This window comes from Barbus barbus (genome assembly GCF_936440315.1).
Source record: "Barbus barbus genome assembly, chromosome: 10".
Lineage (NCBI taxonomy): Eukaryota > Metazoa > Chordata > Actinopteri > Cypriniformes > Cyprinidae > Barbus > Barbus barbus.
The window spans coordinates 22,653,030-22,680,714 of NC_136738.1; the positions used below are offsets into that span (position 1 = coordinate 22,653,030).

Sequence of the window (27,685 nt, forward strand, 5' to 3'; positions counted from 1 at the left end):
CTACAAATTATATTTATGGATAGTTTAAAACAAGAATGATGTCAATTTTGTGAAGAGGTTTTGTTAAATTAAAAGCTGTAGGAGACACATTAGTCAGCATTAAACAATATTACATAGATACAAGCTGTGTCCCATTTCAAAGGCTGAATGCTTCAAAGGCTGCATTAGAGGGCCAAATGCGTCCCAATGGCATATTAAGACAGGTTGTGAACCCTGATTTGTTTTCTGACTGTTGAATGTAACTTTTAAAAGGTCCATCATAAAAAAAGTCCAAAAAGAGCCCATTTAGCAACACTAGGCTAGGCGAAATGAGTATATTAGTGTACATTACCGGTCACATTACTGAAATTTCACTGACAAAAGGGTCCATTGTCTATTCTCAATAGTGTAGTTATGTATGGAGCACAGCAAACAAAAAAGTCACTTTTAAAGCAAGCAGATTTTTTACTGGTAAATACTGCAAATTTGCACAAACCAACTCAAATGAGGACCAGAAGCTCATCTGACCTACTAGATTGAATGGATTCCAAATTAAATTATTGACAAATTGGTCAAACAACAGTAAATGTGACCATACATCTGACACTCCATTTTCTGACATTCTAGTATATGCTTGTGGTATTTCTGATGACAAATGATTCGTAACGTTTGCTTTGATTGCAGACACAATCTCTCTCATTTTGAAACATTCAGATTTGCATTGTGTGAACACCCTTGAAGTGTCCGTTCACTTTGCAAACCATCTCCTATTATCGCAGAGCAAGATGTTCAGTAATTGCAGTCAAGAGGTTTTCAAAAAATGTGAGCTTTAACACACTCCATCTGCTGCAGAACCAATCAAACATGTCCTGACTCCATGTACAAGAAGAGGTTATGGAAAAGTACTGAAGGATTTTTGGATGCAAGCCCATCCAAATTTACAAGAGCAAAGAATGTCTCTCACATGTGAACTGTGTTGATTCAACACATATAGCATATGCCTTATTTACTCTGGCATATAACAAAGTCAAATTTAGCCCAAGCATACTTAATTGTTGTGTTTATGCATGCCAGTTGACTTTTATAGACCACATATTAAAGTTAGAAGTATCCTTATGTCCAAATGATTCATTTTGGCCAAGTTCCTTCAATGTAAGTTAGCAATTTCATAACTCATCAATTTTCTGTATGAGGGAATCATGTTAATAGGAAAAAACAACAACTCAAGAACACTCAGTCCTGAGTCAGTAATGTAAGCATTGGGAATAACCCACTGCATGGTAGCAAAGAAACTCAGCATCATCTACAGTTATTCTTATGGCCGTGGGAAATAGCACCCACTAACAAAACCAGGAGAGCTGGCAATGTGGTATGTTATTTGGTTTGAGCACTTGGAGAGAAACTTCATAATTGTAACACTGAGACACTGTTCATTCACTCAGGTGCTTTATGGTTATTTTTTCTGTATAAATCAAAGGAAAACCTAAATATTGCAAACTAGGGGTGGGGGGGGGGGGGGGGGCGAGAAAAGGAAAGGGAATACATTTATAAAATAAATTGTTTCTAGAAAGTCTTTTTTTCCATTTATTCTGATATCCAATGAGGTTAGGTTCAGTTTGTCTTGAACATCAAGTTTAATTCAGATCTGCACTCCAGATATCACACACAATTCACCATCATTCCAATTCTGAGGAAATACAGAACAGATGTTCCTCAAGGTTCTGTCCATGAGAAATCAATTACACTGGCTCTCAGTAAAGTTTTTATTGCCTCGCAAATCCATAGATGTCTAACCCGCAACACCGCTAACCTTTAACATAAGCCTCAATAATCAATAGTTAGTTTTAATCAAAATAAAAGTTAAGCGATATAAGTCCTAATGAGATTCTAACTGCCTAAATTGACTGGCAACATGCATGATTGGCTGACAACTTCCTGTTCTGAAGTCCCTCCCAGTGATATTTAAAAGACCACCATCATTTTCAGCATTTTCCTGCAACAAAACCTTTCTCAGTGTCAAGTAGTTTTCAAAATATTTACAGCTAAACAGCAAGGACAACAACTGTTTAAAAATATTTTTGCTATAGCACAATAACAGTCGTGTTTGTAACCTACCAGATCTGCTTTTGTTGATGGGTGTGTCACCACAAACCTGAAAGCTCTGGTCCGCTGCACGCAACAAACACCCACAGGTCTGTCTGAAGCCCACGAGACAAAACCACCACTGATGGTTCTTATTAGAGAACTATAACAGACCATCCCTAACGCTAACGTGTCTGAGTGCTTTCTGCTCATAAAGGAATTCCTCTGAAGAGTAAATGTGCTTTTAAAGTGTGACCATTTGACAACTGTATAGGAGTAGAAAGTGGGGTCAGTTGTGATTTACATCACAATTTTTAGAATAAAACAAACTGGTAAAACAAAAAGAAGATAAAAGAAAAATGGGATAATAAATAAAACCTTTATTTTAATTACATCTGCTAAATAAATTGTTGTAAATATAAATTGCTGTACATTAATGATGATGACATATAACTTTTGTTTTGGGCACTAGATAGATGACAGACAGACAGACAGACAGACAGAGATAGATAGATAGATAGATAGATAGATAGATAGATAGACAGACAGACAGACAGACAGACAGACAGACAGACAGACAGATAGATAGATAGATAGATAGATAGATAGATAGATAGATAGATAGATAGATAGATAGATAGATAGATAGATAGATAGATAGATAGATAGATAGATAGATAGATAGATAGATAGATAGATGACAGACAGACAGACAGAGATAGATAGATAGATAGATAGATAGATAGATAGATAGATAGATAGATAGATAGACAGACAGACAGACAGACAGACAGACAGACAGACAGACAGACAGACAGACAGATAGATAGATAGATAGACAGACAGACAGACAGACAGACAGACAGACAAAGATAGATAGATAGATAGATAGATAGACAGACAGACAGACAGACAGACAGACAGACAGACAGACAGACAGATAATAGATAGATAGATAGATAGATAGATAAGCAAAGCATCCCTCATAAGCAAAGCATTAGTTTTAATAAGACTTAATGAAAGGAGTTAGTTTTCAGAGTGAGGAATACAGCCTTTTTTATTTAAATTGAATGAAATTTAAAGTTTTAAAAGAAACAATTTCCTCATGTCATTCCAAACCCATATCACGTTGCAATGATTTTAACTCAAATTTAACTATATAAAATGTACATAAAAATTATAAAAAGCAACATCAAGGTCATGGGTTTGTTTTGTGTGAATTAATTAAATAAAGCAATTTAAGTTACTTTGAATAAAAGTGTCTGCCAAATGTACTGTAAATGATAGATTTGTGCTCAAAAGTTGTAAAAGCACTTGATTTGTCCTTTTTTTTAGATTCATTTGACTTTTTTAGATTTAGATTTTTTTTACACACAAAATAACCCTTTATTTTCACTATGATAACCTCAGTTCGCTGAACTAAACATGCAATTTGATGAGGTCATTCTATATTGTGACAATATGCTGCATAGTAGCGTTTTGTATCATGTGGCATTTTATTAAAAAAATGAAACTGATAAAATTTGCTTAAAAAAAACAGCTCTAAACAGCAAGCTGGAGGTCTGCTGCTAACATACCTACTCCAAACTGTCAAGAAAGAACAGAAAGTACACCAAACAAGTGAGTATAAAATGTGCAGATACAGCCGATTAAATGCTAACATTACAGCTCTGGACTGACTGGACCTTTTCTGCTGTGTACACAAGTAACCTTGGCCTTTTCTATATATGTGTGTGTTTTTGTGTGTGGGTGCATGTGTGTATTGCGAAAAGGGAATGGAAACTGGGAGAGAGGTGAATGTGTGGGGGCGAGGAGTGGGAGAGGTGGGTCAGTCCTGCCTGGAGCTGCGCACAGAATGTTGTTCTAATGCCTGAATGTGGAATGCCTTATTCAAACACTGAAGTCAGAGCTGGCTCCTTAAAGGTTTAATATAAAATAGCTGGCTACCCTTCTTCAAACAGCATTCTGGGGGATGCATTTATTGTTGAGGGCCGGGTGAAAGGTACATCAAATGAACAACAAATAATAAGGTCTTTGAATTATAATTTTTTAAAGTGAGAGAGAGAGAGAAGTAAACGCTTTCAAATCAGTTAAGGATGAAATGAAAGCATAAGAAGATCTTCAACCCCAGTAATTTGAAACACAACCCTTAATGAATGACATATGAAATGACATGCAAATATAATTTTTCTCTTTAAACAAAGTAAATTAGTTTGATTGTAAAGGATTTTTGACAAGCTGTCTGTGAGGTGTTTATTTAAAAGACTGCGCTGTTAAAACAACCTCCATTCTTATATAAGCAAAAACAGTTGCTTTATCTGGTAAAATCCAAGATGGTCTGGATCATATTATGAATAAAACCAATACTAAGGACTAACTCGGAGACTGAAAACTGACAACTGTCTGGAGCAGAGCTGGAATACGGTGTAAGATTTCTTGAGTCTGTGGTCTGTAGCAACAGTGCAAGACCCTGAAAGCAGATTCTTAATAAAATAATTAAACGCACTGGGTGTCCAATATCTAACTAAAATGTATGCATTTGCCAGACACATTTTTCCAAAGTGAACAGTATATGTTTTCCTGGGAATCAAACCAATCATTTTGGCATTGATAGTGCCAGGCTTGTGTAGCTGAGCTACAGTAACATCAAACAGCTTGTTAAGGCAATCAGCACTATTACTATTTTAATATGATTAACGACATAGTGCAATAAAATTAACAATCTGGATCATGTTCCCCTACTTTGTACTCCACTATTCTATTAAATTAAACAATAAAAGTCAGTGGGGCCCAAGCCATACAACTTTGGAATGACATGAGAGTGAGTTAATTATGAGTTTTCATTTTTGAGTCCGGCCTGATTTATTATCATTAACCAAAACTAAAACCATAAAAAAAACATTTTCATAACTTAATAATAAAAAAACGTATTTCAGCTAGTTCAACATGTCTCATTTTCACATTAGATTCCACATTTCTCATTTTCATTTTAGATTAGATTAGATTCAACTTTGTCACTGTGCAGAGTACAAGTACAGAGCCAATGAAATGCAGTTAGCATCTAACCAGAAGTGCAAATAACAAAGTATATAAATAAATATAAAAAATATGTGTATGTACATTAAGTTTTATGACATATAGTGCAAGTTATGAGGTAGAGGGGGAGAGACTAGCTCAGTGCAAATGACTGTACATACAACTTTGCAAGGAAGTATAAACAGAAGGTGCATTATAAAGTGAGGTATGTAGGTATTTAAGTATATAGACATATAAAAACTATTAAAAATGGCAAGAAATACACAACAAAACTTTTAATAAAATTAAAATTAAAAATCAGAAATACAATCTAATTCAAAATATCAACAAAAACTATAATAGTCTATAAAATGGTATTAAAATTACACTGTTTTGGGTGAACTATCTCTTTTTGTACATAACTTTATAATGTCCATTTACACTGTGACTCTGGGTCACTACATGGTCAAGCTGTACGCCTGACAAAGAGTGATGGCACTCTGCTGTAATGTTTGCAAGGTTGAACGTGCACACTGTTGCAAGCGCTCCAGGTACACAAACAGTGCGAGGAAAATTAATGGCTTGTCCTAAGGGTTTAATTTCACATGGAGAACAGATTACACTGTGCTCTTCCCGTTCTTTGCTTTTCCCGTACAGTCTGTTTGACAGAACTCTGAGCTATAGTGGTAGTATCCTTGGAGAGATTACAGGTTTTACCTAGATTTTACAGGCTGTTAAGGTCACTGCAACTGGAAACAGGATGGAACAACAAATGCTTGAGATGCCTTCAGATGATCTGTGTAAAACAGACAGGAACAACAGTTGATTCATTGTGAAAATATTAACACAAATAATTGCTAACAGGCTAAGCAACCGCATATGAAAACCAGACCATGTATAAATTCAATTAATTTTATCATAAGTAAATATTTTGTTCTGGTACAGTGGCATTTAAAATTTTTATAAAACACATTCTTTTACTTTTTATGGTGTGTTGTCTTAGTGTGGGAAGATTTCAGACATTTTTAAAATATATATATATACATGCTGTGAGTAAGTGATGCAGTAGTGTGCCAAAAAACTATGGCACTTTTGATCAGAAGCAGTGCTCAGGCCATTTATTTTTATAAAGACATGGCTAGTTTGAATGCTGTTCTCAGCTATTCAACATGTGCCAAGACACTGGGCTGTTTCATGGCTCATTTACCAGTAGCTTTTGCTCTTTACTTGGTAGCAGGGCCAATCATATTATCAAGCCTTTTACTAGCAAGCGGTTCCATAAAAATAAAGCTTGCATTCTTGTGTATTAAATTCTCCTAACATTATTAAGAATGAAAATATGGCTCCTTGTGGAAAGTAGAGGAGAATCAAATCAGTCTATTTGGATCTAGTCTGGGTCACTTTTATTGCTTGTTTAATGCTTCTGTCCTTAAATTTAAATTTGATGACATGTATTACCTTTCCCCTTCAAGTTTACAATAAAGACTTCACATTCGGGAACAAGAGCAGCTGTGTATTAGACTGAAAGAGTTCATGGGTGAGGTTTGAGAAAAACGCATTAGGAATTCTGTAGAGGTCTGTGTCCTTATAGACACTTTCATTGTTGGCATATATAGACTGAGAGCATATATATTCCTTTCTGTGACATTAATATTGTACTTTATGTGTTACTGAGCAGTTGGTGTGTTGAACTATACTGAGCTCAGGTTGCAATGTTATACACCAATGAAAAAGGTCATTTTAACATTCTTAATCATTTTAGTTATTAAAGCAATATATGGCAGAGTGCTTGATGGCAATGTATGCATGGCTATGTGTTTCAGCTTTAAGTAGTAAGGGTGTTTTGTCCCTGAATGTTTCTGTGATTGATCAAATTGGTGGAATAAAAGATTCAATGATTCATTCAGACAAGTCAACTCAGTCAATTGTTTCGTTCCTGACAATTCTGTTGAACTGCAAAATGCTGCTGGACCAATCAGATTCAATGACCAGAAATAATAATACAATAAAATCTTAATCTTAAAAAATAAGTTTAAAACATCTGCAAATGGTAGTGCACACCACTCTTCATAGGGTTAATTTGCTGGCTTTTGTCCATTCTATTTTCAACTTAGCTGCATCTCTTCTATCAAACCTAATAACAGGGGACTGTGGGTTCTGGACACCATTACTGCAATTTCCAATTACAGTTCTGTAGAACTGAAGGAACATTGCCAGTGTCTCCTTGTATCAGGATCTGGATGTTGGATGAATTTTAGCTTCCAATCCTCATATCCTTCATTTTTGTTGCCTGCTTTTTTGTTATTTTGATTATGTTGCCGTCCAATGTCTGGTTTAATTGTTTTAATTCATGCACCAGCTCAATCTGTTTTTGTAGAACTCCACAAAATATTAAAAAAATTTGCATGGTCATAATTTACAAAGTCGTACACATCCTCCACACCCTTGCATGTTCATTATTTAATATATTTAGTTTTAGATTTTGTTAGCCATTTCTCACAGTTCCACAGATTTACCACATATCAGTGCAGAAAATGTGTGAAAAGTCTGCTGATTCCATCTGAGTCTGGTATATGTCTAATACTGGCATAAAGATGTAAAGTGTTATGGTTTCTAAGTTTAATGACATGTTTCCGAGATTCTCGTCATTTAAAGGGCTTTGTAATGATGTAATGATCTTTTGTAGCTGTTTACGCAAAATGGATTTAATTACAGACTAGTGCACTGTATTAAGATCCACATGCGTCAGGAAGTGAGCATGAAGGGGAATAGAGGATTGTGGGCTGGGAAAAAGCCTTAAGCATGCGCTGCTCACATTGAGGCATCTGTTAGTAAAGTAAAACACAAAAGTAACAGGTATGAAAGACCAGCAAGCAGAAAATTGCAGTAAAAAGAGCCAGATGTGGATCATTCCATACATTCAGATGTTATCAAATCAGTTGAGACTAGAAAGTAACTTTGTCTTTGGAATGGAATGTGTGCACTAGACCTACTTTTAAACTTATACTGATAAACAACAGTAATTGAGTTTCACTTTTACAAGAGGCATAATGATCAGAGACATAATGTAACTAGATAAACAACTGCTGAGAAGAATTTGGGGGTTTAATATTTTGATCTGTATCAGGTATATAATGGTATATAATGGTAATGGCCCAGTATTATCTTTCAGGATGAGTTATTCCACAATCACATACCCCCTGGATTCTGCTCAGCAGCTGTTATCCAGTTGCATCATCTGAGTTTGGGACAGAGCCAAACATGTGCTGAGTATACATGTCAGGGGCCTACATGTGATTTTGGTTTCACATTACACTGCTCCTTTGTTAAAGTCCATCTGAGTTGTTAAGACTGTTTAGTTCAAATGTTTTACCTATTATCCTTAATGCTTAAGATTAAGCATTGTGTTACTTATTATTAACTAATACTAATACTAACTTATTATTAACTAATTAAGTTATGTGACTTGTTAGTCAAAAATATGTGGCGTTTTATTCAAATGTTGTTAGTCTGAATAGGCTGAACAAAACTTATGAGAGTAAAATCTGTGTTATAAAATATTCTGAAATATATAGATGATGAAGTGATCCTAATCATGTTTAGATTTGCATTAAAGCTATTTTCTTTTTTTTTCTGAATGAAATATGACCCCTTCACAGATTACCAGAATTACTGCTTTTCATGATGTTTCTGTGGGTTGCCAGTCGTTGAATATCTGTGTAATGTATCAATCCATGAATTAAAAAATTAAAACTTCTGAAGTTCAGCTAAATGTATGTATGCATCAAAGGATATTTTCAATGTTTGTTTTTTGTGCCATTCTATTTAGTTTCTTTTCGCCATTGTTGCCTTTAGCTTGCTTATCAGGCACTGTTTTCTTTAAAACTACATAGAAAAAATATTTACTGGAAATGTTTCTCTTCAGGTACGGGAAAATATACACAGCCAACTTTTAATACAAACTATTTTCCAGATAATATTTAAAGAATTTTCTTTGGCTTTAGAGCAGTGAAAAAAGAAAATACAATTTTGATTTGGATCGTTTTAAAAACAACATGTTGTCTTTATCATGTCACTTGCTATATTTATTATTCGTAAATATTGCTACCTTTATATTTATGAAACGGGTCTTGAAAGGATGTGCCCGTTTTAAATTTACGGTTCACTCTGATTGCAGGAGTAAATCTCTGCGCACTGGCACCCCTCAGCTGCATGGGCTGGTCCTGTGCTCGACAGAGGATACGGAGGCTGCTGTGCTGTTACTTTCTGACATGTCTGGGAAAGCTTCCAGTGATAAGGAGCCGCACAGAATATTTCCCAAACTTTTGGAAGTATTTCTGACTTTTTCTCATTTTTCTCGACGTGAGTTGTGCTGAAGTGGCGCGTGTCAAACTTCTCGAGACGGACTGAGGACCGGAGCTTTACTTCTTGGCATCTATTTTTAGCTGATTAAGGGATTATATGCATTTTAATACAGGAATGATGAGATGAGAAAATCTAGCGCTGGGTAGCAGTAAATACCTATTTGCATTGATTCAGCCAGATCACGCGCTGCATGTTCAAGAAATGTTTCCTAAACGCACTTACAGGTAAAACTACGGTCGACTCAATTTGACCAATTTTGTCTTTTTGTTAAAGAAAATTATTTTCTTTGTTTGTTTAGTACCCAAAGATGGTTTTAAATAACTTCTGCCTTGTTTTGCACTGAGCATCAGAATTATAAACACTTCTAGAAAATAAATCGGATCTTATGACGCTTTCCTGGATTGTATTTCTCTACTGACTTAAGTGTTACTAAAGTTTTCAAACATGAGGGGAAGGTACATGCTTGGTTTCGGTGTTTTGTGTCTGTTGACATGGGCTGTTTACGTGTCAGAGAGCAGCCCGACCGATAAACAAGCCAACCTCAGAATGATTTCCAAAAGAAGAGCAAGACAAAACAAATCACAACAAGGTCAGATCATCAAAACACGTTCTCCTCAGCAGATATTGGGAGGTGAAGATATAAACGTTACCAGGAACGTCCAATCCAGAAGGCTCTTGAAACAAAGGAGACCAGCCCAGGGTGAGTCTAGGAATCCAATCCAGCAAGATGATGGAACACCTGGAGCCAGGGCCAGAGTATCCCGCATGCCAAGCAGCGCTGGTTCTCCAAATTTACTGGCGTCATTTGCAGGGAAAAACCGCCTGCTGGTTATTTCCGCACCTCACGACTCTGATGGTTACTACAGATTGATGATGAGTCTTCTCAAACCTGATGTTTACTGCGAATTGGCAGAGCGGCATGTGCATCAGATTGTCATATTTCACCAGGAAGGGGAATTGGGTGGAAAAATCAGACGCATTACTAACGAAGGCAAGGTGATGGAAGAGCCGTTAGATACGACTATTATTCCCAGGCTTATTAACTTTCTTAAATTAGAAAAAGGAAAGTTTGGGATGGTCCTTCTTAAGAAGACACTTCAAGTAGAAGAGCGCTACCCATACCCTGTCAGACTGGAAGCGATGTACGAAGTTATCGACCAGTCGCCCATACGCAAATTGGAGAAAGTCAGGCAGAAAGGCTTTGTCCCGAAGTGTAAAGGGGCTGGGGTGGAGGGGCAGGTGGTAGAGGGTGTCCCCAGCACTGACCCCCAAATGAACCTGCCAGTGGAGAGGAGAAAAGAGGTGCGGAAACCCATTCGAAAACCGGCTACAACAACTACTCCAACACCAACTAGACCAACGACCACTACCACCACTACCAAACCAACTACCACCACCACACGTCCCCCAACTACAACTCGATCCACCACCACAACGACGACAACAACGCGCCCGACCACAACCACAACACGGACCACCACCACTCCAAGGACGACCAGAGCTCATACAACCCCACAATGGATCCCAGCCCACAAGACCACCACTGAGCCTTACTATTACAACCGTAGAGACAGACACCAGACAACCTCACCCACAACACTTTCCGTCTACACCAAAGCTGATACAGTAAAATACAGGGACAACCACACAGATAAAAAAGAATATAACAACAAACATACCAGCATTGTACCTACACAACACAAACAGCCTAAAGTTAAGCCTACAAAGAAAAAAAATGGCCATAAGGAAATAAGCAATCCATATGAAGAGAAATATGATGTAGGTGAGTCCACCGATGTCTATCCTGAAGAGAAGGAAAAAGAAATTGTGCCTGCCAAGAAAGGCAAGGGCAGGGCGGATAAAAAGAAGAAAAAGGACAAGAAGGACAAGACGGAGAGGAGGGGGAAGGATGGAAAGGGTGGTAAGAAAAATGGAAAAAAAGAACCAAAGATCCAAGAGAAAGAAGAGTATCAGAAACCAACAAAAAGACCTCAACCACCACCCCCTCCGCCACCTAAAGGAACTCTGGCAACCTTTTTGGACTATTTTGAAAGCAAAAGGAGACTAATTGTGAGTAGCTTTGTAAGTAGTCTGATTAAGAAATGTGGATTTCTGTATTGTATTATTATTTACTGTTCTTCTGTTTCAAACTCTTTACTTCAGTTGATCACATCTCCAACAGAGGAGAACACCATGTATGTTCAGCAAAGGGATGAATACTTGGAACATGTGTGTGAGATGGCCATCAGGAAGGTCTCCATCATCACCTTCTTCGGCACACTTACAAACAGCACCATGAAAATAGATCATTACCAACTTGGTAAGCCACATTTGTCTTGTTGGAAATAATATACATGTGCAGTAAATCAAATATATACTATATAATAACCACAAAAAAACATTTAAAAAAACTTTAAAAATGATAGGAGTATGTTTTCATTGCTGCCTGCTTTTTTTCCTGTTATCTTTTCCTATTGTTTTGCTTTTCTCATTCTTAAACAACCACTGCTGAGAATCCATGTCATGTTTTGACACAAGGATATTTAAACCCAGGTTGTGGAAGTTTCGCTCAAAGCATTCCATCCATTCCCAATGAGCCAAATTGAACTCAGGCCACCCATCATAAAACCCTGCAACGTTCATGAAAAATAACAACTGTTTCCTGTTCTTTGAGAGCTTTACTAGTTGTGACATGGAACTATGAATGATTAGGCTGAAGATGGATATGATAAACACAAGCCATTTTCCTATGCTGGAGATTAAGGGCTTTTATTGTAAAAAAAAGTCAAAACAAAAAGTGCCTTTTATCCAGCAGTTGGCACTCGCTTGTAAGTTAGGGAAGCACTTTTCCAGATTATGACCTCATATGACACAGAACCTCACAGCAAAGGAACTTGAAGTTTGGTCTTGGAGCGGAGTGAATGGTACTTGTTCAAGTGTCACGGAATGCTGCTAGATGAATCAAATGGAAGAGTGCAGAGAGTCTGCCCTAGCACGTTATTCTCTCTAGTTCATTATCCAAGACATGGGAAAATGTCTGTTTCCTTTGTAGCTAATATTCTGACTGGAGAGTTTTAGCTCAGAAACAGCAGTCAGTTCTTGACAGATGAGACAGTTTTGCAGGGTGGGTAGATTGCTAAAGCATACAATAATCTACATTCTTTCAATTTCTTCATTGTCAGTGTTGTTGTGGAACTGCTCCAAAAGCAGGGAAGCCTATGGCTTGAATTCAAAAACATTGAGTATTGTTGGCTTCATGCAAATAGTTCACTCCCTCAGACATGCTAAGATAATTAAGACCAGATTTTTACCTGAAATTTAACTTTTAATGCTTCCTACCTATCTGTCTTTACCAGGCTTGTGTGCCATTTAGAATTAAGAATGCCATTTAAAGAGGTTTAAAGGCCTTACAGATACATTATATGGACAAAAGTATTGGGACACCCCCTTCTAATGAACAAGTTTGACTACTTTAGTAATTTCCATGAGTACAAAATAAAGCATATAATGGTATTCTAGGGAATTGCTTCTAATTTTATAGCAACCGTTTGGATATGACCCTTCTCTATTCTAACATGACAGTGCCTCTGTGTATAAGACAAGATTGATTCAGTTAGTGTGGAAGAACTTGACTGGTCTGTAGAAAGCCAAGTCCTAATCCCAACTGAACACCTCTGGTCTGACTTTAAATGCAGACCTTGAGCCAAAAACTCATCACCAAACACCAATGACTTGTACATATGTGACCCTGGACCACAAAACCAGTCATAAGGGTCTATTTCTTGAAATTGAGATACATCATCTGAAAGCTGAATAAATAAGCTTTCCATTTATGTTTGGTTTGTTAGAATAGGATAATATTTGGCCGAGATACAACTATTTGAATATCTGAAATCCGAGGGTGCAAAAAAATCAAAATATTGAGAAAATCACCTTTAATACTGCTAAGTGAACACATAAGGGTCTCTATGAAGGCATATATCAGCCTGGCACGCTCTGAGCATTTATAGCCTGCCAGCTCACTGTGACTGGTTAACGCAGGATCAGAGGTACTAGAAAAGGAAACATGACTGACTATATGATCAGCGGTTCCTAAACCACAATTAAAGATCCTGTGCTGTGGCTATGGTAGGCATATATAATTAGGAGCGTTACTGATACTAAACCTAATCTCTCATTTTCCGTTTGTAATTATTATGATGTAACTCTGCAGAGAGGGATTTAATTTTGTCATTATTATTTAGAAATTGTGTTTATTTGTTTTATATTCAGATTCCTAGTTGTTGTTCATATAGTGCTAGTCAAGTAGTACACGTGCCTAAAGCCTCCTTATTATACATTCTGGCCTTGAGAGATAAATAAAGACCATTTTAAAGAAAACCACATGTTTAGAGGGAGAAAAAGCATTTTGCCTCCGCTTTGATTGGGTTTTAATTGTAGTTCACCTCCTGTTCTGAAAGTGGAATGCCTTAAACTGTCTGTTTTGTTGTCCACTGGAAATCAGAGTGAGAAATTCTTTGGATTTTGCGGAAAGGAAAACAAATACTTTGGGTTGGCCGCATCTTCCCGTGCTGTCTCATGCACCCACAGAGTTTCCACAGAGCAAAGAGGGTCTTTCACATGAGTTGTGTCTCTTTTATAGCAAAAGGAAGCCATGTTCCCAGAATAAACACACAGAGCTGCCATCCCTACGGCCCTGCAGCACTTCATTAAAAGACTGCATGGCTGGTGATTTTCCATTTAGACAAACAGCAGAACAGCATTGAGCTCCTCATATAGCCGAGGGCCTCAGTGTACCGAGTTCTACCAGCGTTGACCCCACCGGAGGGGTCGCCCCGTGTACTGCATGTTATGAAAGACACGCAAGTCTCTTTGAACTGCAGTCAAAACAAAACTAGCAGACTGTGGAGCCATCTGTAATCTTCTGTATTTATCTCTCTGGTTGGTTGATCAGTCTATGGGATTTTGTGTGGCGTCTTTGCAGAGAATGACAAGCCCATGAAAGGTCTGAAACAGGAGGATTTGGAGAACCAGGATCTCATCACAGAGCTGAGGAAAGAGTACGGAATGACCTACAGTGATTTCTACATGGTCCTCACAGATCTGGACATGAAAGCCAAGGTAAAAGACACGTAACTTGGCATATATTACATTTTCACCGCTTTAAAGCTCTGTTCTTCCACAGTACTTTTCAGGGGTATGTGAGGTGTGCCAGTGCAAAGCTGAGTCCTGTTTGCAGACAGCTGGAATAAACAAAGAAGCCACTGTGCAGTCAGGCGGCGGATAGACAGTAAAATCTATTGAAAATCCTCAGAACCGTAGCCAGTCAGACACCCACAAATACTGAGTTAATTCTGGGCATGTAGTGTTTGAACTGAATTGCTGACGTAACTGACTATGTTAATAAATAAACTGCCCACAAATAAACACAAATCATCACCGACCCTGTAAATGAGTCTTAGTCTTTGCTTTAAGAACGTTTTAACATCCATATTAATTTAATTATGTAGGCCTTCATTAACTGGGTTTAAATTAATGGTCACTATAAAATAAATAAAATCCATAGCAAATGTAGCATTTACACTTAAATAAAGTGTTGAATTTAATGAAATAAGATAGTAAAAATTTAATTCAAAAGAATAATAGTAAAAAATACAATGGCCAAAGTCAAAAGAAATGTGATATTGGACATTGTGTTTTGGATTGCATTCTTGCTTGAACAGCATATTTTTGTTGCGGTTTGTAGACAAATGTCAAGAATTCTTCACAGCTCTGTCGATTTGACACATAATTTTGGGTTCAGATTCTTGGCTGCTCAAAACCTATTGAAAAAACCCTTCACTTGGTTTCTAACCCTCTATGAAGCTTGTTTCATGTATCTTTTTATTTCCAGCAATATTATGAGGTGCCAATTGCGATGAAGGCTGTGTTTGATTATATCGACACGTTTTCATCACGCATCAGAGAGATGGAACAACAGAAACGTGATGGGGTGACGTGTAAAAAAGAAGACAAGCCAAGATCATTGGAGAACTTCCTTTCCAGGTAGTTCATAAGAATTTTCTATTGAAAAGATTAATTTCTGGAATCTTACAAGTAATGTACTGTTCTAATGATTTTGGGCTACTCGATTTTAGGTTCCGCTGGAGACGCAGGTTGTTTGTCATATCTGCACCAAATGATGAGGAATGGGCCTATCAGCAACAGCTCTATGCACTAAACAGCCAGGCGTGCAACCTGGGTAAGAATAACAATAACTAAACCTTCGGATCTCACTGAAGGAGAATTTCGATAAAAATGCCAGATTATTGCACATAAATACACTGCATTATTGGGGAGCATTTTGACTACAGATGGCCCTTTTTATTGTAGAGGGTTTTGCATATGTTTCTTACTCGTGCCTCAAGTTTGCCAAGATAATATCTCACATTTATTTTCTCTTGTCACTGTGTGAAGATTGAAACCAGGTCATTGTTACTGTAGTTCAGACTAAGCCAGCTCTCATAAACTCCATAGAGTTATGGATTTGGTTTTTCTTGGTATTATTCCCGAGACCAATGTGTATTTGTGATGATACTTACATTCAGAAATGTTTCCCAGAAAATTAGCTTGACACAACAGCAGTGAATGTTTGCCATCTTGTCTCTTTCCCAGAAATCCTGACAAACACATAAATTATGTAATTAACTAACTATTCAGAATTGCAACAAGCTCTTTAATGGCCCCTTTATTTTTATATTATATAGCATTGCATAGAGTAGGTGAACTGTATTGACATTCAAATATAATTTTTTTAGTGGTGGTTTGCTAGCCACTTCCATACCTGTTGGTCTAAGTGTTGACCCCATCCAGTGACCACACCTGGAACAGCTAATAGTGAAGTGTAGCCTCATGGTCTTAGTCAAATTCCACATCAAATGCCTGTGGAAATCATAGAGATGTTCCTAGTTGTGAATAGTTAATTGTAATTAACAACTTACAGGCTACAGGATTCACATTTGACGTATGACTGTGAGTAATTTATGTTGTGGAACAAAATGTGAAAGTCTCCTGAAATAATGTTAACCACATGCCTTAATTTACTCATAAATTCTAAACTGCCAGAAATTACCAGAGAGAGCTCTTAGAAAATTAGCTTACAAACTTTACTCGGCTCTATAAAAATAATAATTATATGGCAGAATGTGACCAGGAAATGATCTTAGAACAATTACAGTGTTAGACAGGCATGAACCCCCCCAAAAAAGCTTTCTCTTCTTACATTTAAACTTTGAATATGGCTGTCAAGTCAGACTTAAATATATTGAGAAATCGCTTTGTTTATTAATACATCCCACACACCTTCCATTACCAACAATCTGTAAGCTACAAACATGCCCTTAAATGGCCTAAATGTCAGCAGGTGAACATTTAAAAACTCAGGGTGATGCTCAGGTTTTAGAAAAATTATTTCTGTCTTGGTCGATTTGCAGGTCTTCGCCATGTATCAGTACTGAAGCTGGTGGGGACAGAGCTGATAGACATGGGAGGAGTGTTGGAGCTTTACCCCATCAATGGTAAGACTACTGATGTTGAAACACAAGCAAAAAAAAACAACACTTCTGGGAAGTGAGACTTACCAGTAAACTCCTAAAATGTGGTCTAGACTTTGAGGTGCGAGAGGACCTTTTAACAGGTATGTAAACACTTGTAGCAATGGTTTAAATAGGAGCTGAAAAATCAGATACTTACTTATTGTGGTCTTAGTAAACATATAAAGAATATTGTTTTGCACTTGTAGTAATCAAATTCTTAAAGTCTGGATTAAAATATACCTCAAAACAGCCAGGTGTTTATTTAGTGCATTAAGGGTTAATCAGCACGTCATGTTAGATGTGGTGGTGCTGTGTTGACACTGGCTGCTTTTTTAGGCGTCAGTCAAAAGCAGCCAGTAGCCTCTGGTTTCAGGCCCCTCCCTGCATGAGTCAGCCTCTCCAGCTCCGGCTGGGCTCAGAAATGACCAAACAGTTCTCACAGGAATAATATTTTGTGGGACAGAAATGAAGAAAGACTCAGGTGTTTACATAATTTCCATCATTGTTGAAGTTTCAGACAGCGTTGCGCTCACTGGCACCGAGGCTCCTGTGTGTTTTGAAAGGCTGCATCAGCAGTCTGTCTGATGCATTAAGATCAAAAAGTGATTCTGTAAGCTGTATTTAGAGTACTGACATTGAAGTCTTCTAGGCAGGACCCATATGTAAGAAAGCAAAGCCAATATCTGACTAAACATGTTGGTTTTATAAAAATAAATCTGGTTTCTATGAAAATCTTCTGAGATTTTTGTAATATTATTCATGTTAAAAAGCCCTTTATTTAAAGTCAGATGTGAGTTTTGCTAAAGGATGGAAAGATGGTGGACAGATAGAACGATATATTTTTATTTAATTATGTATTGATTTATTTATTTTGATAGTCCAAGTTGCCTAAAAACCCAAGAATTTTTCCATAGTACCACTGCAGTAACCACCACTGATTTTTGAGGACTCCATTACTTAGTCAATATTTAAACGCTTTGTGCCATTAAGAAAATTTTTTGGGGAAAAAAAGACACTGTTGTACAGTTTTGTAAGACAATGATATTTTTATTCAGCAAGGGTGCGTTTAATTGATCAAAAGTGAAAGTAAAGACATTTATAATGTTACAAATTATGTATCTTAAATTATGTAAATTAAATTATGTATGTATTATGTAAAAAAATCTATCACAGTTTACACAAAAATATTATACACTGCAACTATTTTCAACATTGATAATATAGTTATTTACAATTGCTATGACAATTTTTTCAATATTTATAACAATTTTCCTAAACTCAACGCACCAACACACAATTGACAAAACGGTTAATTTCATGCTCAAAATCACACATTGCAAACTAAACACTAATTTTCAAATTACAATAATACACTAACACGACACACTACATCTACCTAAACACTACAAACACGTCTCAAAATCAAATTATTATTCCAAAACACTAACACATGTTCTCTTCCAACAGGAACATTTAGTCAATCATAGCACAATATCATAAAAACACTAACATCAAATGGAATTACAGAAACTGCATTATTTTAAGTGTCAGGTCTGACCTTATGCAATAGACAGTATATTGCATTGATCATAGATTGTGTTTTACACTACAGTTTCTTTTGAAGCCTCTCTACATTTTTGTTTTGTTGGGTTTAGTAAATGCATGTATTTTATTTGTTTTGCTGCAGAAAGGATGAAAGGCAGAGACAGAATTGATTTATTTGCAACAGAATATTAGAAATATCTAATATTAGAAAAACAAGAAAGTAAACAAGAATGCAAGAAAACAAAACAAATCACACCTGATATCTTCTCTGGCAAGGCATCTTGGGAAGAATCTTTTGGTATGCTTTATCCTTCCTGGTATTGTTCAGCTGTGATGTCTTGGCATTCAGCATCCATTGCATCCTGGAGGGACATTTGGCCCTGAGGACCGTGGTCAAAAACCTTCCATCTCCAGGCTCAGAAAAACTTCTCAATGGGGTTGAGGAAAGGGGAGTAAGGGGCAAGGAAAAGAGACATCATTCACAAATGGGTGTCAAACCAGGCTCTGACTGCACTGGGAATGGTGGAATGCCACATTGATCCATGTGATCACGTATATTAGCAAGTAGATACAAAGAAGACAGATAGATAAAATAGAATTACAATAGAGAGTGCTAGAGTTAGAGGGTCAAATAAAGATGGATGAGATGTGTTTTTAGCCGTTTCTTGAAGATGGCTAAGGACTCAGCTACTGGGATTGAGTTGAGCAGGTCATTTCACCAGGAGGGAACAGTTAATGTAAAAGTCTGTGAAATTGATTTTGTGCCTCTATGGGATGGTACAATAATGTGTCGTTCACTTGCAGAATGCAAGCTTCTAGAGGCACATAAGTCTGAAGTAATGAATTTAGGTAAAGGGGTCTAGAGCCAGTGTTGGTTCTGTTGGCAAACATTGCTGTAATGCCTTGAATTTTATGCGAGCAGCTATTGGTAACCAGTGCAAACTGATGAACATAGGTGGGACGTGCGTTTTTTCGGCTCATTAAAATTAATCTTGCTGCAGTATTTTGGATTAATTATAGAGGTTTGATGGAATTGGCTGGAAGACCTGCTAAGAGAGCATTGCAATAGTTCAGTCTGGACAGAACAATAGCTTAATTTATTATTATTATTTTTTACCTGTAATTTATATATTTGCATAACTTCAATCACCTGTTTCTCATTAGCAATGGAATAAAATACAGGGGACATATTTGTGTTAGCTTACAAGTTAGGTTTAGAACATGATGTTATGTGTTCTGATATACAGTGTGAAAGCATTTGAAAATTTGGCAGTAAAATTACATTGTTTTGGTCATGGTTGAGCTTGTGTGTAAAAGAAGTTCAAGCATTTTAAATTTGTGTTAATTGTATGCATTTTGTGTCAAAGCAACAACAAATGTGTTAATTGTATAGTCTACACAGACAGTTCTTGTGCTAACAGTGTTAAGAGTTTAGGAAAATTGTTAAAAGTATTGAAAAAATTGTCATAGCGACCGTAAAAAACTGAAATAAGAAATGTTTCTTGAGCACCAAAACAGCAAATTAGAATTAATTCTGAAAAAATTATACTTTGTAAAAAGTGTTTTTAATTGCAATAATATTTTACAGTATTACTGTTTATTACTGTAATTTTAACATAAATCAATCTCACTGACCCCTAACTTTTGAACAGTAACTATTTAACTATATACTAACTACATACTAACTTTATCAAGCTTGGCAAGGTCAGTGTGAGTGGAAACAAAATGAAATGCTTAAAAAAAACTCCCTTAAAGATGGCAGAGGATTCAACAGGGTTGAAAAGAGGACAAAAAAAAAACAAATTCAGTATTCTCTTAGAAAGTGCATAAAGCCAAATTTAGGTATATTTATGTTTTATATAACCCATTAAATTGCAAATTAAATTGGTGACATGCACATTGGCTCAACTAAAACAAACCTTTTAAAATAAAATTGTTTTTCATTACGCACTGAACCCAAATCTTTCAAATAATGTGAAGTTCAGTATCCTATTAATCATTGCTAAGTCATTTGTGGTGAACAAATGGCACAATTTCCTGTATATCCACCATATGTTGTTTATGTGCAGCTGCACACCTGTTTTCTGACACCCACGTTTATGTGTTTCAGGAAGTGCAACGGTGGAGCGCGAGGGCATATCTGCCACTCTAGTGAGGGACATTAGAAACTATTTCCAGATCAGCCCCGAGTACTTCTCCATGCTGCTGGTGGGAAAAGACGGAAATGTCAAGTCCTGGTACCCGTCCCCCATGTGGTCCATGGCCATCATCTATGACTTGATCGACTCCATGCAGCTCCGCAGACAGGAAATGGCAATCCAGCAGTCTCTAGGCATGCGCTGCCCGGAGGATGAGTACGGTGGCTATGGCTACCACCATGGCTATCATGAGGGGTACCAGGATGGTTATCATCAGGGTTATGGCTATTAGGGTTTACACTTACACATAAGACAGTGTCAGGGTAAGAGTAATAACTGAAAACTTCCCTTTTAACTGGTTTTACATTTGTCGTATAGAGCTGTTCATTTTTAAAGATACATCTCTTCTGCTATACATCTGTGTCTTAATGTTGGTGTATATCGTTTCATGTCTGTGGACATAATCTTTTGTAGATAAAAATGTTAACAAAACATTTGTATTTATTGGATGTCTTCTCTATAAGAAGTGGTCGTTTTTAAAGGTCACAACCTGTTTTTTCTCGTTAAACTATGTTTTGATATTGTTACTCTATTTTTAAAGAGCACTGTCGCTGTGTTTTATTTATAAACGTTTAAATTGTACTTTAATTTCAATAAAAATATTGCTATCATGCCTTTTGATACATGGCCGAAACATCGCAAGTCTAGTATTTTTTTAGCTGAACTTTTATAGAATATAGCTGAGATTTAATTTTAAGTGCTTACATTGTGATCTTTGAGTTGTTTTGCCTCCTTTATTTTATAAAGGCACTCAAATATAGGCATATCAAATATCTCCTTAAGCACTATGTCAGACGATATAGCCATTTTTTCTTTGCATTGCTCCCTCTGCTGGTCAGTAACATATTAGCAGTTGCCACAAAATAGCAGTATTATTAAGAATTTAAATAAAAACTGTACTATTATAAAATTTTAGCATGTAGGATTAAAATACGGATGTTTATTATTGCAAAAATCCAAGTATTTTTCAAAGGTCAGCAAATATGACACATGCACAATATGGCAACTGCTTGAAACATAATTATATTCCCATTACAGAAGTACATTAAAATTTAAACATGCTCCTCTTACCTTAATACCTGCACTGTCACTTTATGTCTTTCAGCCAACTACTATATGAAGGACAACTATACTATAATGAACCAAGAATAATCCCAAAAATAAAAATGAAAGTAACACTTTCACAAACCCTCATGACTTTGATTCATGCTCAATGTTTACACAGTTTGTAAGAGAAGAAAATAAACAACTCTTTTATCCCTTTACATGTCACGCAGACATTCCATGTGACCAAAACAATTATCATTCGTTATAATACATTTACATAATACATTTACAGGCTGATTCCAGAATATTTACATAATAATTAGAGAGATGGGTTCAAAACGGACTCAGAAAGATTCTTCTTCAGATTCGCTCTCTGTGTTAGCCTTGGTTAGTCTCTCCAACTCCTCCCCATCCTAAAATAAAAACATGAAACACAATCATGAACTACCACATACAATCTTTTCAGACCACTGCAGTTATACAGAAAAATATGACAGCTTTTAGTGACTATAGATATATCTTTCTAGACGGATAATTGGTGGTACTATCCATTGAAGAAGGTTTGTACAAGATATATATAGAAGACAGCCTTGTATTTTAAAGACGTGTGAGGCAGCAGAATGGAAAAGAATGCAGGCCATCAAAACACTGATAAAGGCATTTTTAAGTGTTAAAAATGTACTCAAGCAAGACACAGAAAGATGGAATAGCAATAGAATACGTCAGATAAAACCCTAAAATGTATTCAGGATTGACTCAGAAGTGTTTACGGAGTAATTGAATTTTCTAAAAGAACTTAAACTAGCACAAAATAATAAAATATGTTTAAGAGATACTGGACTATGGCATGAGGAGCATTTCAGTGGATCTTATATTTGATACTAAGAACTTGTCATTCTGGATTGTCCTATTCTGCATTGTGTATTTATGAACTCAAATCTGATTCCAGCGATTATTTATTCATAAAGATGCAACTTTTACTCACATTAGGGTTGATTTCATACAGTTTGTTTTTGGTAAACTGATCCCATTCATTTTGCTATTTGTTGGTTATGTACAATTATATACAATTTAGATAAGATTTTTTTTACAAGTGCTGGGTGATCACTTGTAAGGGATGCAAGACATGATTTTAAGCCTTATTATTAGCACCTTTTATGCAGTCCTTATATGGTCTAATGCTTAGATGATAGCACTGGCTTCAGAGGTTAACCCTAAACTCTGACTGTGAATTCTACTTCCATGCATATGATGATTAAGGACAAATGTGGCTGACGTTGGTTCTCCAGATGTTTGATCCATCTGTATATAGGTAATTTGCTAATTTGCTGCTTAATAGTTAGTTAAGGTAGTTGTAAATATTAGGTATTGGATAGGATTAGGGATGTAGAATATTGTCATGCAGAATATGTGCTTTATAAACACTAATGAACAGCCAATATGTTAATATTAATGCTTATAAGCAACTGGTTAATAGTCAGAATTGGTCCCTATACAAATGTTACCAAAGTTTTCAGAAAGAAGTTAAAGTGAACTTTTTTCCCATTCTGCTGTCTCACAAGGGTTCTATAATAGTTCTATAAAAAGTGCCAACATGTCACTAATGGAATTTCCTGCTATATAATATCTTTGATCTAAATTATGCAATAATCTAAGGTAGGACTTTGCTTCTCCAAATTGTGTTTTCATTATAGAGAATTCAGGTTTCTTACTCATCCTTACTTAGCTGGATTATAGTTTGCCAGACCTCCTCTACAAAGAGCTCCTTGTTTAAACTGTCAGAGTGTACTTCAAAAATGAAGGTGGAAACGAATAACTCATTTGGAATAAATGAGCAGCTGAGATACAAAGGGACCTTTTTAAATATTTTAGAATTATTCAAAATGACTCTTACCCCTCTTGACCTCTCAAATACCTCTCCATTGATGACCCTGAGCCTCTGCTGCTGTAGTGCGTACTCTGGATCCTTCAGTTTGCTGCTGTGGTAAATAAAGATGACTAGCAGTACTACAGGCGCCTGCAGGAAGAAATCCATTGATGGATGAAAGTCAAACAGGAAGAGAGAGAGTGCAGTGACGATGACTGTGGTGATCTGGCCAGTAAGCACGTGGAACATGTTATCACGGAACTTGAGAATGAAGGCCACCGACAGGCCTAGGGCGGCTGTGATGAAGACCAGTGCGATGGAGAAGATGTTGTGTCCGTAGAAGAGGCCGCAGTGTAGCGTCAGTTCACGGTAGTCAGAGTGCAGAAGCAGCGTGAGGCTGTTGAAGATCAACCCGAACATGTACAGCTTGCTGTTCTGGATGAAGATGCTCTCCACCAGCTGCTCCCCCTCCTTGAGGATCTTCTCATTGTAGATGTTGGCCAGTGCAGAGATGAAGCATTGCAGCAGCAGCAGGATGTAACCCAGGCCAAAGCTGTTCAGCTTGTGGATGAGCTGGTTGTCCCACAGCTCACGTTTCCAGTATGTTTCATTATAGTTCTGATGCTCTGAATCAGGATGGGCGTATTTTAGGCAGCTGTTGGAAGGGGTGGAAATGTGGGCTGGGTGGATGCCATGTACAGCAATGGCATGCTGGTCACCACTGCCAGTCGTCAACGACACAATGGCCAGGAACAAAATGATCAAAGATGCCCACTGCACCCAAGACAGGCGCCTCCTGCAGGTCAAAAGTTGGAAAGTCAGTAACAGATTAAAAAAATACAGTTATCAAGAAATGATGGTACTTACTTCAGAACAATACGGAAGAGAATGGCTGTTGTAAAAATTACAATGTTGGAAAACATAACTGCCATGGCCTATTAAAACATGAGAAAAATATGAATGTAGTTATCATTCATAAGTTTGGGGTCAATAAAAAAATGTTCTTTGAAGTAAATTAATGATTTTACTCTGAAAGTTGATCAAAAGTGATAAATGCATTTAATGTTACAAACGACACTTATTTCAAATAAATTAACTTTCTATTCATCAAAGAATTTATTATGATTATCAAAAAAAATATTAAGCTGCACAAGTTTTTTAAAAATTATTATTAACATCGAGCACCAAATCAGAATATTAGAATGATTTATGAATGATCATGTGACACTGAAAACTATAATGGTTACTGAAAATTCAGCTTTGTTTTGCCATCACAGAAATAAATAAACCTGTTATTTTAAATTGTAGTAATATTTCACTGTATTGTTAATCAAACAAATGCAAAATACAATCTTGCAGATCCCAATTCATTGAAAGCTTATAAATACATCTATTTAATATATACATTTGTTTACTCGTACATATATACACATTTTTTTTGTTGTTGTACAAAATAGTTAATGCAAAGAGTTACTTTCCCACTAATATTTATCCATAACTATAAACCTTTAATAATTAAACTTACAGGTTGCAGATAGGTCATCACATAGAAAATTATGAGGTTATCAAGGAAGTAGAGGAATGCGGGAACAGACCATTTCAGGTAGCTGATAAAAGAGGCACCGGATGAACACCACAAATCTTTATAAGAGCGGGCATCTGGAAAACAAAAGCAATGGTTGTAGTCCAATAACAAATAACATGTACTGTAAGCTGAAATTCCAACATATATCACAATTCAAAAGACTGTATATTCACTTTTATACACAGACTGTATATTCACTAGTATGTTAATGAGTATGGTTGAGAAAGTCATTTTGGGACAATGAATCTGACTCACCTCGAATGACCACTCGTACTGACATCACTAAACAAAAAACTAGTTTGATGGCCTCTGCCATTAAATTCACTGATGCAGGGAGAAAGTCATATTTGTTTTCTGTAGGTAAGAAAAAATTTGTTTCAACGATATTTAAAACATTGTACACTGTAAAGAGTAAACTATTGGTGGTAAGGAATCATACATCAATTTGCTCTATGGTGGTGTAATATTATGTTACCTTCATTGGCCGAGAATTTTAGTAATAGGATGCGACTGGTTCCCAAGGTGACAAAACCTAGACCCAGAACCAAAGTGTAGGCTGAAGATCTTGAGCACAGATGTGAACAAGGACAGCAGCAACGGCATAAAGAAGAGGAGGAGGAGGATGGGGCCATTATGCAAAACGTGAGCTCTTCATAGGAGAACGAACAGGATCACTGAGAAAACATCAGACAATCATATCAATCACAACACAGAAGCACCAATAAAAAATGTTTTCATGAAATAAGAAATCAAATTGGTCTCTCCAGCACTATCACTTTGTCAAGACGTGCCACCTTTGTTTTCAACATGATTCACAAATGATGAGCCATCCAACAAAACATGCAGACATGAAGTCATGGAATGTGGGATGATTATTATGTTTCAGTGTTTACAGACAGTTCAGAAAAGAAGGAACATGAACATTCTGTCTTTTGTGAAGGCAGTGACATAGTTTTAAATATTATGCTTTAAATATTACACCTTAGTACAGCACTGTTTAAACATCAAACTACAAAATGCATAGATGAAAAAGAAATGACAGAAACAGTCTAAATACATTCTGAACGTAAAAGAAACACTGATGCTAAATAATTCGCAACCACTAGATACACTAGAAAGCAAACTGATTATAAGATTTACAGTGGTGTGGTTCATCACAGTGATTGTTATGACGTTCCCGACGCTATAAGAAGTGCATAATCCAGTTCAACGACAGAATATTCACAAAGTATCTATTATAATGTGAAAGTGGTGATAAAGCGCAAATAAATTCACATTCGGTGCTTTATTTACCTACCCATATGTTCTCACTCGAACTAACAACCTGCCCACGGTGGCTTCCGCGTCTTTGCGCATGCGTGTAATGAAGCTCCGTCATCGTTTGGTTGCAGCGTTGCAGGGCAACACGCTTTGCTCATTAATATTAATTAGATTATACTGACGTTCATTGGTAGTATTCCAAAGGTGAAGGCGTGGCTGGCTGACGAATATTAAAATAATCATTAGTCACAGATGGAATAGTATATTTTCCCACAGAGCTAGCCTACATGTACTTAAAAATACTATATTTACAACCCCAAAGAAAGTATATATCTATATATATATATATATATATATATATATATATATATATATATATATATACTTTAGGGTTGTAAATATAGTATTTTTAAGTATTTGCTTATTTATGACTGAATAATTAAGTGGTTTCTTTTCAAATGACAATTGTAAACATTTCCCAGTCACTTACATTCAGTTAAACGCATGCTGAATGTTTTATATTTTAAAGTATGTTTAATGTTGTACACTATGCAATGTGTAATGTTCATTTTATTGTTTTAACGTGTTTTCCATACTTGTTTGGACTTTGTTTCTCGGCATCTGTCTGGAAAGTGTTATGAGGATGGTTTGTTAGGAAAGTCTTTGCCCAACAGACACGTCTAAGGGAAATGTGGTCATGAGTCATGTGCAATATTGCATAAATCTCAGTTTGTAATGACAAATATTGCTTTATTTATTTATTTATTATATGATGGGTGGTCTAGCTATGGTGGAGGTAGCCTAAGTGTTAAACAAGGTCCAGACTGTACCTGTTTAATCTTCAAATGCACAGACTTTTACTCACACAAACTGTAAACAAGCAATGTATGAAGAAACTATTCAAAGGAAATCATTGGGATTATGAGTAAATCCTTATAATATAATGCCTGGAGCAGAAAAGTGTAATGAGGACATTTCTTACAAACTGAAACCCATATTCATTTAATCCAGATTTCATGATAATCACATTTATAGTAATAGAATAGCACTTAGGCTACACTGATGTTGGTTAAACATGGTGCAGAACCTCTTCATTTTGAGCAGATAGCAGTTAAGTTGGCTGCATTATGACACTAACTAGCATTTGTTTCCAACGGAGAGGATTGAA

The 27,685-nt window shown here is 36.4% G+C and overlaps 2 protein-coding genes across 3 annotated transcripts; one reads left to right on the forward strand and one right to left on the reverse strand.

The window, feature by feature from the left end:
- Positions 1-9,286: 9,286 nt before the first annotated feature.
- LOC306875716 (coiled-coil domain-containing protein 80-like) lies at positions 9,287-21,388 on the forward strand. The gene is made up of 7 exons (XM_079426421.1): positions 9,287-11,511; positions 11,605-11,761; positions 14,426-14,562; positions 15,335-15,486; positions 15,579-15,682; positions 16,914-16,997; positions 20,671-21,388. The coding sequence occupies exons 1-7, from the start codon at positions 9,886-9,888 to the stop codon at positions 20,988-20,990; spliced, it is 2,580 nt and encodes an 859-aa protein (XP_079282547.1). The 5' UTR covers positions 9,287-9,885; the 3' UTR covers positions 20,991-21,388.
- Positions 21,389-21,665: 277 nt separating this feature from the next.
- LOC306875718 (UDP-sugar transporter protein SLC35A5-like) lies at positions 21,666-26,622 on the reverse strand. 2 transcript variants are annotated; one of them, XM_079426423.1, is made up of 7 exons: positions 26,555-26,622; positions 25,733-25,931; positions 25,513-25,611; positions 25,198-25,331; positions 24,540-24,607; positions 23,700-24,468; positions 21,666-22,218 (listed from the first exon to the last, which is right to left on the reverse strand). In XM_079426423.1, exons 2-7 carry the CDS (start codon positions 25,887-25,889, stop codon positions 22,150-22,152), a joined length of 1,296 nt encoding a protein of 431 aa, XP_079282549.1. In that variant the 5' UTR covers positions 25,890-25,931; positions 26,555-26,622; the 3' UTR covers positions 21,666-22,149. The 2 variants fall into 2 exon arrangements, with proteins under 2 accessions (XP_079282549.1, XP_079282550.1); XM_079426424.1 differs by having other exon boundaries at positions 21,673-22,218; positions 26,551-26,605.
- Positions 26,623-27,685: the final 1,063 nt, after the last annotated feature.